This window comes from Triticum urartu, chromosome 1A, assembly GCF_056163025.1.
Source record: "Triticum urartu cultivar PI428250 chromosome 1A, HENAU_Tu73, whole genome shotgun sequence".
Taxonomy (NCBI): domain Eukaryota; kingdom Viridiplantae; phylum Streptophyta; class Magnoliopsida; order Poales; family Poaceae; genus Triticum; species Triticum urartu.
Window position 1 is genome coordinate 416,726,786 of NC_141873.1, and position 11,220 is coordinate 416,738,005.

The 11,220-nt window shown below is 43.6% G+C and overlaps 2 protein-coding genes across 2 annotated transcripts; both read left to right on the top strand.

Moving 5' to 3' along the window:
• The first annotated feature begins 1,357 nt into the window (after nt 1-1,357).
• Nucleotides 1,358-7,925, top strand: LOC125515065 (threonine--tRNA ligase, mitochondrial 1-like). The gene is made up of 17 exons (XM_048680487.2): nt 1,358-1,597; nt 2,212-2,444; nt 2,557-2,913; nt 3,004-3,093; nt 3,405-3,493; nt 3,610-3,706; nt 3,847-3,933; nt 4,714-4,798; nt 4,882-4,976; nt 5,089-5,121; nt 5,474-5,560; nt 5,895-5,987; nt 6,525-6,617; nt 6,697-6,918; nt 7,078-7,149; nt 7,427-7,498; nt 7,600-7,925. The coding sequence occupies exons 2-17, from the start codon at nt 2,223-2,225 to the stop codon at nt 7,693-7,695; spliced, it is 1,890 nt and encodes a 629-aa protein (XP_048536444.2). The 5' UTR covers nt 1,358-1,597; nt 2,212-2,222; the 3' UTR covers nt 7,696-7,925.
• A 235-nt stretch (nt 7,926-8,160) lies between these two features.
• LOC125515074 (uncharacterized) lies at nt 8,161-9,003 on the top strand. The gene is made up of 3 exons (XM_048680496.2): nt 8,161-8,357; nt 8,475-8,647; nt 8,753-9,003. Exons 2-3 carry the CDS (start codon nt 8,502-8,504, stop codon nt 8,844-8,846), a joined length of 240 nt encoding a protein of 79 aa, XP_048536453.1. The 5' UTR covers nt 8,161-8,357; nt 8,475-8,501; the 3' UTR covers nt 8,847-9,003.
• The last annotated feature ends 2,217 nt before the right edge of the window (nt 9,004-11,220 follow it).

Below are 11,220 nucleotides of genomic sequence, written 5' to 3' on the forward strand. Positions count from 1 at the left end.
GGTTCGTTTGCACTCGGCTCGGCCTGGCTCTCTAAGAAACTGTTGATCTGAACGTTTCCAGCGAGCTAGGCATAGAGGTGTTTTAAGTTTCGTATCATGCAGGCCTAACAATGTATGCAGCCAATCAAATAGCCTGTTTTGTTTTAGTTGCGGGATGGCCCAATTTGACGACGGTCGCAGCGAGCGACGGATGTACCCAGGGCCGGCCTTGGGCCAGGGCAGCAGGGGCGACGGCCCGGGGCCCGGCCAAACTAGGGGCCCCGACCCAGCACATATAAAAGGATACAGCCATATAACATAGGCCCATTATTGATGCGAAACAAAAAGGCCAACGAGGCCCGTATATGATACGTCTAGGAGAAGCCCAAAAGCCTAATACACAACTCACGTGATTGCGCGGCCCGCGGCGCCGGATCCTAAAAAAACGTGATTGCACGGTGCCGTCGCGGTTTGCTTGATTGCCTCTCCAATTTCTCCGATCCAATCTAGCGACCTATATGCATGTGTGATCAAGGCCCCGAGGCCCCATGGTGATTACTTTGTCTTTGCTTTTCCTGGAGAATGGAGCAGATCAGCACCGAGTTACTCTATCGCACTGGCTGCCGGCTTCTAGCACAGTAGGGCAAGGAACGGTAGAACAGCCGAGGTATTTTTTGTGTGAATTATTTTAGTCCTCAATCTCAATCTGGAGTATTTTTTATTCCTGTATAAAAGCAACACTTGTTGGCCTTTATATATATAGCTGGAGATTGTTGCTGCTAATTTAATCCAGTCTCTAGCATTCAGGTGTCGCTCCTTTTTTTGACAAACATGTTGCCTGGAAAACACTTGTCTAGCTTTGAGAAGAAAGAAGTAAAGGAGCAGATAAATTACTATCATTAATCTTGACACTACCATTGATGATTTTTGAATAGAAAAATGCACAGAGTCGTTTCTCATGATTATTAAAGGGCATTTGTTTTCTGTTGTGCTCTGTAACTTATTGATATTTGATCTAGAACATAAAAGTACAACATTGTTACTAGATATCATCCACCTGATTTTTTTTTATCATTGTTTATTATGGCTTTACAATATTTTTTCATATCAATGTATGGAATTTTAAAAGGAAACACTTCGACCACGGGCCAATTTATTGAGTTCGCCCTAGGGCCTCCAAAACTTCAGGGCCGGCCCTGGATGTACGCACGCCTATTATTGTTTTCTTTCTCGCACAAGACACGAGCGAATAGTACTACGAGTCAATCTGTAGGCAGCAGTCAAGCTTGGTAGGAAGAGCGGCGGGCAAGTTGAGAGTAGCCCGCAAGTTTCGTGGCATTGTAAAGAAGCCCCTCTGTACGAGAACCAGGACACTTTGCTGTGCAACCAAAACGATCATCTCCATCGTTCCCGAGTTTGAGTTTCTACCAAAGCGCCAGTCAACGCCCTCCGCCGCCGCCGGGATGGGCGCCAAGGACAAGGCGCAGGCCCCGCCCCCCGCCGCCGTGCCGGACCAGGCGTACCTGGAGGCGGTGACGGGGAAGCGTGACCGCCTGTTCGAGCAGATACTGGACAGGCAGGCCCGCCGGCACGCCGAAAACGGCGGCAGTCCCATCAAGTCAGTTCTCGATCCCTCTGTTTTGAATGAGTGGCATACGATTATCACCCCTCCCCTCGCTACCGAAAGAGTATGGACTGGGGGCATATGCTCTCTGCCTAGCACTGTACAAATAACATGTTCAAGTCTAATATAAACTTTTGAATCATACCTCTGATTTGCTTGTTAAACATTCAAGCGCACGCACGAAGTTTGTGGCTCACCAATATGGCCTGCCATCGTTTAGCTCATTTTTCGCATTGCCGGCCGCCTCGTGCTAAGACGCAAGTCATTGGTTCGAATCTGATAGAATGCTTGTCTACTAGATTGATTCATTTATTTTTTCTTTGTTTTCAAAACTTTCTCAAATAACTACCTGTACTTACTGAACTAATCTAGAATCCCTTTTTCTAATCAATTCTTGTTTTATACTGTACATTTTAAATGAATTTCCCTAAAAGGTAGAGGATGATCCATGAATTAATCTAACCATCAACTAAAAAAACTCCTAGATGAAAACATAACAGAAAAGTCAGAAAGACTCTTTGCTTTGGATCTAGGAATCGCCAGCTTCACGTGGCTGCAATTAGTGTGCTTTCGTGAGTGATATTATTATTTTCACTACGATGCTTCAGGATTACTTTGCATGATGGTCCAGGAGGGGAAGAAGTGGATGTCGACCCCGATGGACATCGCCAAGGAGATATCAAGCGGGCTAGCAGCTCGCTGTTTGATAGCTCAAGTGAACGGAGGACTGTGGGACATGACAAGGCCGCTGGAAGACGACTGCCAACTGAACTTGCTAACCTTCGATAGCAAAGAAGGGCGGTACACTCTATGGCACTCGAGTGCCCACATTCTTGGAGAGGTGAGTTCAAAGCTTGTCCCTGTCAAAGTATCTTTTGATGAGCATAGCATGATAACAGATAGTTCATTTTCAATTCAAGTTTCTTCTTACCCAAGGTAATGAACATACGCAGGCTCTCGAGCGTGTGTACGGCTGCAAACTGTGCATCGGGCCTTGTACTACGAGAGGGGAAGGTTTCTACTATGACGCCTACTACGACAACAATGTCACGCTGAATGGCTCGCATTTCGGTCGCATTGAAGACCGGGCTCGAAGAGCGGTCGCCGAAAAGCAGCCATTCCAACGTATTGAGGTCTCCAGGGATGAAGCCCTCGAGTTTTTCGCTGAGAATAAATTTAAGGTTGAAATCATCAATGAATTGCCTGAGCACAAGCCCATTACGTTATATAAATGTGGCCCTTTGGTTGACCTATGCCGTGGACCGCACATCCCGAATACTTCTTTCGTTAAAGCTTTTGCTTGCCTCAAGGTAATTCGGTCTTCTTTCTTTAGCAAAGTTCTCGTCTTGATGGGATTTAGTAGTATTTCAGATTTGAATTTACATGTAAATGTTTTATAGGCTTCGTCCTCATATTGGAGGGGAAAAGCAGACCGTGAGAGCCTGCAGAGAGTATATGGGATTTCTTTCCCTGATGCTAAACTTCTCAAGGTACATCATCATGTATTTTTCTCTAATTTCTACTGGGATCTTGATATGGAAAGTCAGATATGACATGTTACTATACACAGAATAAGTACCTCGAACTTATCAAACATGGTAACAAAAGCCGAAACTGATTCCAATACCACTGTAGGCAGTTATTTGATCTGGTTTTAGATGTCAACAGTGCAAGATAAGAGTGCAAGCTGAACTTGTTTCTTTGAATTGTAACTATACATTCCTAACGATCATGTTCATGCTCTCATTTTATGAAAACCTGTTGTGTTTTACATACACTTTTATTGCTTGATAATCTGCAGGAATATCAACGTATGATGGAGGAGGCTGCGAGGCGTGATCACAGGTTATTGGGGGAGTCCCAGAAACTCTTCTTTTTCGATTCGCTTAGGTACCTTGGCATTCTCGATTAGATTTGTCTTTCTTATACTACTATCTTTTCATTCCTTTTACATCTTTGGGTCATGGTCATGTGCTAGACCTTTGATTAGCTTCACCCCTGTGCAGCCCAGGAAGTTGCTTCTTCCTTCCACATGGTACAAAAATAGTTAACAAATTGAAGGCTTTTTTGCGACAACAATACAGGGACAGAGGCTACCAAGAGGTAAGTGTTCATTTGTTAGGTACTCCAAGTAGTGATCTAAAACGTCTTATATTACTTTACAGAGGGAGTAGTAACTAGCTTTTCAGATCATTGACAGTTACATCTGTTTACTTTGCTTATGTTCCTTATGTATTTGTTAGGTTGAGAGTCCAAATGTTCTCAAGATGAAGCTTTGGGAAACATCTGGGCATAGTGCGAACTACAAGGAGAACATGTTTCTTTTTGAGGTAAGCACCTGGTATGAACACATTACCGCAGGTGTGCTCGATGGAAGGCGGTATCGGGTAATAGAAGGAACTGGAAGATGGATATCGGGTTTTCTTGCTTGCTTTATTCATCTGGCCAAGTCCCCTTTACAGGGAGAGGTGTCAAAACCAAAACCAGATCCTAACAATCTAGAAACTATCTCAATAAGAGGAAACTTCTTGAAATATTTGATAACAGGCTTCAAATTAAACCACATTACTAACTGAAAGAACACAGGTGGATAAAATAGAAGCCACAACTTATCTCCAGCTCGACTTGCCACCATCAACTCTCTCGTGCACATGCACTACTACAGAACGGTTACTAGTAACGGGCCCGAAATGCCCATAGTGAAGAGCATGCCAACCCATCACTAGTAATCCGTCACTGGTACTTGCATACAAGTGACGGGCGGGCTTCAGCTATAAAGGTTTTTGCAGTAGAGACGCCCTGGTGGCCTCTTTTTCTGTAGTTCTGCGCCCACATAACGGCACATGCATGTACTCCGTAAAATGTTACTCCCTCCGATCCATATTAATTATCGCTGATTTAATAGAAATTTGTACTAAATCAGCGACAATTAATATGGATCGGAGGAAGTATAACATAATTGTAAGTATTGACAGGAGATTTGTTTTGCACAAGTCACAGAATATATCACCATCAAGTTAGAGACTGTTATGCAACTGTAACTTCTGTTGACTTGTATGTGCGCGTATTTGTAGTATCTAAGGGTGCTTATTTGTTTTATTATTGTGCAGATCGATGGAGAGGAGTTTGGTCTTAAGCCAATGAATTGCCCTGGGCATTGCATAATATTTAAGCACGAGACTCGTTCTTACAAAGGTGAGCTCCTTCTCTAATTTTAATTATGCTGTATATTTACTCCTTCGTTATTAAACCTGAATTCCGGATTGAATATGCTACAGAGTTGCCACTGCGCATTGCTGATTTTGGAGTTCTTCACAGAAACGAGGCTAGTGGAGCACTTTCAGGCTTGACACGCGTTAGAAGATTCCAACAGGTAAGGCTTAATACTATCCCTTGAGTTGCTAGTTTCAACAATTTTAATCGCCAGTTAGCGTCTTACAATTTTATTTCTTCCATTATTTAATTTTTTTATATCATTCCTGCAGGATGATGCCCATATTTTTTGCAGAGAGAGCCAAGTAAGTCTGGTAGACCTAGACCATGCATTTTTGTTAATATTCTACTCCCTCCATCACAAAACAAGGATCGCTCATTTATTACAAAGTTAGTACAAAGTTGTACTAAATCAGTGACACTTCTTTTGGGACGGAGGGAGTATTATTTAAGAAAGGGATTAAATTTCTTAGTGGAGATTGTACTCTGTGTGTGCCATTTCCAGCAAATTCCGGTTCTTTTGCATATTCCCCACATAAAGTGTTTGTTATGACTCTCTTTTTACAGTAGTTTCACTGTGGCTTGGATTTAGATTAGATGTTTCTCTCAGGTTGTATCACTGCCTACGTTTAAATAGAAGTTATTGCTTTGTTGCAGATCAAAGAGGAAGTTAAGAGTGTCTTGGAATTCATTAATTATGTCTACGGCATATTTGGATTTAACTACGAGTTGGAGTTATCAACGGTAATCATATAATCTTATCTATATTTTGGGAGCATCTACAAACTATTTGGAACTTTAGATCTCTATATATATATTCTAAACTTCAAAATGGTCGAGATACTAATTTATTTCTCCTGTATTATGTGTGTGGAATTCTTTTAATTAATTTTCTTGTTTGTGGAATTCTTATCTGCTATCATAGTTATGTATCTACTAGAACTTGGGCAACATGGCCTATCCTACTTCTACATGTACCTAGTTAATAAATTTACATATTTACAACATTTAAATCTAATAATTGTTGTCGATTACAGATTAATCGATAATCTTGACATCTTACATTTGTTTTTTCTAGAGACCAGAGAAGTATTTAGGTGATATTGAAACCTGGAACAAAGCAGAACAACAACTGGCAGAAGCCTTGGATGAGTTTGGGAAGCCATGGGAGGTAACTGGTCATTTTCCCTTAATGTCCGCATCACTCTATGCTGCCAGATGTTCAGCATCTAGTATTTCCAGTATAGGAAAAGGGGGACTTTTCACTAAATTATTCTATAATTTCTAATTATACTTGCATTCGACCACTGCCGTGATTTCATGCCCCCAAAATATTTTCTGTGATCACATTATTATGCTTTGGCTTGTCAATGCTGATTTCTTACTCAATTAAGTTATACTCTATGATGATCTACAGTGGTAGTAGAATAAAATTTAATGATGATATACTTTATACAAGCGATTGGCATCTGATGAGCATCAACATATTTCACTCTGGCATACATGTTGTTTTTAGTTTCACAGTTACTAATGTGAATATCTGCATATCTTTTAATTCATATTATGGTTGAAATTTCAATTTGTATCAGCACCTGTGTCTGCCTCACAATAATGTTCGAGTGCTATATCCCTATGCCAAGAAACTGCCTGGACCTGATTGCTTGTTGGATCTTCAATCAAGTTACTAATTTTAGATGTCGGTGTGCAGATTAATGAAGGAGATGGTGCTTTCTATGGCCCAAAAATTGATATCGGTGTGTTTGATGCCCTCAAAAGAAAATTTCAGTGTGCAACACTTCAGGTTCTATAGTTCTTATGTATGTTGGCATAAACTGTAGACAATATTCTCTTTTCTAACCTTTAATTAATGCCTGTTACAGCTGGATTTTGCGCTGCCTGTTCGCTTCAAGCTGACTTATGCAGCAGAGGAGGAAGCCAAGCTTGAGAGGCCTGTAATCATACATAGGGCAATACTAGGATCGGTTGAAAGGATGTTTGCCATTCTTTTGGAGCATTACTGTGGTAAATGGCCGTTATGGCTCAGCCCTCGTCAAGCCATTGTTTGCTCTATATCGTCCGATTCACTAGAATATGCAAAACAGGTAAATGGCCCTTGTGTGTTAGTTTGAAATCTGTTGGTGACTGTTTTTCCATTCGGTATGTTTAGCAGTTTGTCAGTATCTTAGCTGGTTCTCGTGGTAATCAATCAACCAGAGTTTTTTTTCTTTCAAGTTAAATGACAATCCTCTTCTGATGCTCAGGTTCATGCTAAGATACATAACGCTGGATTTGATGTTGAAATCGACATGACTGATAAGAAAATCCAGAAGAAGGTAATTCTATCATGCCTTTTGGCACAAACTCTTTCTTTCTTTATTAGTAATTTTTAGTTACAATGTATTTCAGTATTTGAGTGGCAAGAAGGTAGTCTCAGTTATGTGGTGTAGTAGTTTTATTGTTGGATCTCATGGATTGTCCATTTCTTTTAGGCATTTATTTATAGTGCAGCTGCATGTTTTCTTCATATCTCTGGTAGTTTAAGTAAATACAGCTTGTGCAGATATCAAAACATAATAGGTCGTGTATCGTTATGGCCGGTTTCATTTTCAGGTATGCGTGGCACAGTTAGCCCAGTTCAACTATATTCTTGCCGTGGGCCCAACAGAGGTGGAATCTGAAATGGTTTGACTTCTTCACACCCACTGTTGTCGATAAAAGCATTAGTTATGCCTTGTATGAAATTCTGAATTATATATGTGGATGGATGGCTCGTACTATTGCAGGTCAGCGTCAGGTTGAGAGATAAGCCAGAATTCTTCCCGATGAGCGTCGATGATCTCATCTCTCTGTTTAGGGACGAAGTAGCGGCCTACAGATAGGGCTGTCAGTCAGACAAGCTCGAAGCTCGCGAGCCTTTGAACTATGAGGACCTTTTAATTATGATGAAGTTTTAGATCCTTGTTGTATTGTAGTGTGTCTTGAACGTCTGAGCCTTGACGTACTACATGACTTGAGGATCATTTCTGTGGTGTGCTCCCCTATGTCTATGTGTGCAGTGTGTGATGTTTGGTGCCAGTTCTGTCAAAAAAATTAAAAATGTTTGGTGCCAGTGTCACCTATAGGTTCAGGTTCAGTCAAGATGAGCTGTGGTGTTTCTACATCGTTTGCTCAACGAGATGAGCATGGGCCGGGCAATGTTTACTGTGTTGGCCTATGCACAGATGATTCGAGTATGAAAGAACAAATCGTGTCCTGTTTTTATACCAAGTCTATGAAAACTGGGCTACGTGCTTTGCTATGCTCGCTTGTCCTAGGCATCGTTTATAGCGCCCGCGTATGTATGCTGGTAGATGAGATAGGGGTTTTCACCTGAAATAGAAGAAGGCAGCAGACGACGGCCGGCGTGCGGCGTGGCCTCGGCGTTGGGGAGCGGCGGCCGCTGACGGTGATTCCCTTTTACTTTTCTGGACTCGTGGCCGAGAGCGCCAGCGACAGACCGACGAGCTGCTGCCGCCGGTGCCCTCCGACCGCCCCCGCGCAGGTTTGTTGCTGCGTCAAGCCCGTCCGCCCCTCCCTCCTCTGTCTAAACGCACACAAGCTGTTCGGCGCAATGCCTCAGAAGACACATTTTCCTTTCTTCACTTTGTTGCTCTTTCAGATTCAGATAGATCGACCGACCGGAGCCATGCCTCTCCCCGCGAACCTTGTAATGGGGTCCGCCTTCGTCGCGCTCGGCGTCACGCTCCTCGCCGGCTTCCTCTACGTCGCCGTCTGGTCCAAGGCCCTCGCGCCGTCCGACAACTGGTTCTTGCTCGCCGTTCAGAACGACAGGTGCCATCAATGATATCTACTCACCTCACCTGGAGCACTAGTACTTCACTTTCGTTTTGAGATTGCCGCGTTATTGCTCCGCCTGATCTGTTCATTGTTTTCCAGGTATTACTGCTTGCTTGTGCCCCTGACGGTCCCTGTCATAATCGTGGCTGTGTACCTGCATTGGCTGAGCATGAAGATGTTCAAGCATGCGTGAGGAGTAGCCGTGCTAAACAAAATCCATGTTGATGAGAATCATCGTAGGCATCATGAGTTCATCACGGTTTATTTTTTTGCGGGGGATGAGTTCAACACACTTGAGATTGCAATATTTTTCTTTATATAAGACAAATTTCCTAGTGACTTTTTTCTTCTTTGGGGAAAACTACGGTGGATTTTTGTTACCGGAAAATGCACTTGATCATATTATAACTGAGGTGTGAGAGCATCTCTAGCCGATCCCTTATAATTTAACTCCGAAGAGCATCTCTAACCGATCTCGTATAATCCTTCCGTGGAGGATAATAGGTGGCTAATTGGACCCCTACTCGGCGCAACCACCACCGATGCCCACGATTCCTGTTGGGATGAAGAGGCAAGACCCTTTCGCCACCCCGCCGGCCATCGCCGTCAATGCATCGTTGTCAGAAACGACCACCACGCCGCCGCCTACATTAAAAAAAGTTTGGGCACCAAAAAACCTCCTTGGAGCCACCTCACCGGCAACTATCGCTGACAGCAAGGTCGCTGCATCTTCGGCGACGGCAGGCTGCCGTCCCGCTGCTCCAACCGTCGGTAAGCGGGCAAGGAAGCTGACGGCGGCCGCACCGGCACTCGCCGAGGAGGTGGCGAATAAGAAGGACAAGAAGGTGGCTCCGGTGCCTCGTCCTCGTCCGGCGCCTCGGACCTCGTCTTCGACCACCCCTACGACCACTCCTCTGGCATGTCCGGCCGCTGCTGCCGGCAATAAGGGCCGTGGCCGCCAAGTGGTCGACGAAATGCCATCAAGGTAAAAAAAATGTCTTTTCATTTTAGTCGGTGCATTGTTTGGCATTTCTTACGACCATAGGGTGATGAATATTGTTGTTGTTGTTCTTGTCGTGGTGCGTAGATGAACACGGCTGAAATTATTGTCATCTTTGGAGGAGTCGAATATGCTTGGGCTTGACAATCTTAACTATGACTCGATGTTCAATCATCAAGAGGGCGAAGTGGAGGCCGAGACCAAAGTGGAGGAGGCCAATGCCGAATTGAGTGAGTGAAAGTGCGTTATATCGACTAGAGGGGGGGTGAATAGGCGATTTTTATGAAAGTCTTCAAAACGTGGAAGTTATGAAGACAAACAGCAGAGATATGCCTATTACTATGCAGCGGAAGGTAGACTACACTAGGCAAGCCATGGTCAAGTATCAACAGAGTGAAAGCACTGTGACAAATAGCTGCAGTGTAATAAGGATCAGGTAGGAAGATATTATGAAGCCAAACAGATCATACACTCACTTGTGAAGACAAAAGATAGAACAGACATGCAATGACTTCACAATGAGTAATCAGTAAGTAAAAGGAAGTGAAGATGAAACCAGTGACTCGTTGAAGACAATGATGTGTTGGACCAGTTTCAGTTGCTGTGACAACTGTACGTCTGGTTGGAGCGGCTAGGTATTTAAACCTTAGGACACACAGTCCCGGACACGCAGTCCTGAACACGCAGCTCAGGACACCAAGTCCTCACCGTATTCTCCTTGAGCTAAGGTCACATAGTCCTCGCCCAATCACTTTGGTAAGTCTTCAAGGTAGACTCCCAAACCTTCACAGACTTCGTTCACTGGCAATCCACAATGTCTCTTGAATGCTCTGAACGCGACGCCTAATCGTCTGGAGGATGCACAGTCCCCAAGTGTAATAAGTCTTCAGATCACACAGACAAGAAGACTTAAGTGATGCCCAATTTTCTCTGGCTCTGGGTGGTTAGGGCTTTATCCTTGCAAGGAATTCTCTCTCTCAAAGGCTTCGAGGTGGGTTGCTCTCAAACGACAAAAGCCGTACTCTCAATCTGAGCAGCCAGCCGTTTATGGTTGTAGGGGATGGGCTATTTATAGCCATTTGGCAACCCAACCTGATTTGTCCGAAATGACCCTGGGTCACTAAGGAACTGACACGTGTCCCAACGGTCAGATTTCAAACTCACATGGCAACTTGGCTACAAGCAAAGCTGACTTATCCGGCTCTGGACAAGATTCGCTCTCATTGTCTTCACTCGAAGACATAGGTTTTTGGTTTAGGCATCACTTCAGTCATTCTGACTGGTTCTCCTGGACCCCACTTAACAGTACGGTGGTTCCTATGACTCAACACCAAAGAAAAAGAACTACGAAAGATCTAAGTCTTCGAGCTCCATAGGCTTCATATCGTGTCTTCTCTTGTCATAGTCTTCAATGTGAGTATCTTCATATACCACCTTTGACTTCAATGTCTTCATACATTTTTAGGGGTCATCTCTGGTAGTAAAACCGAATCAATGAGGGACTTCTACCTGTGTTATCCTGCAATTCTCACAAACACATTAGTCCCTCAACTAGGTTTGTCATCAA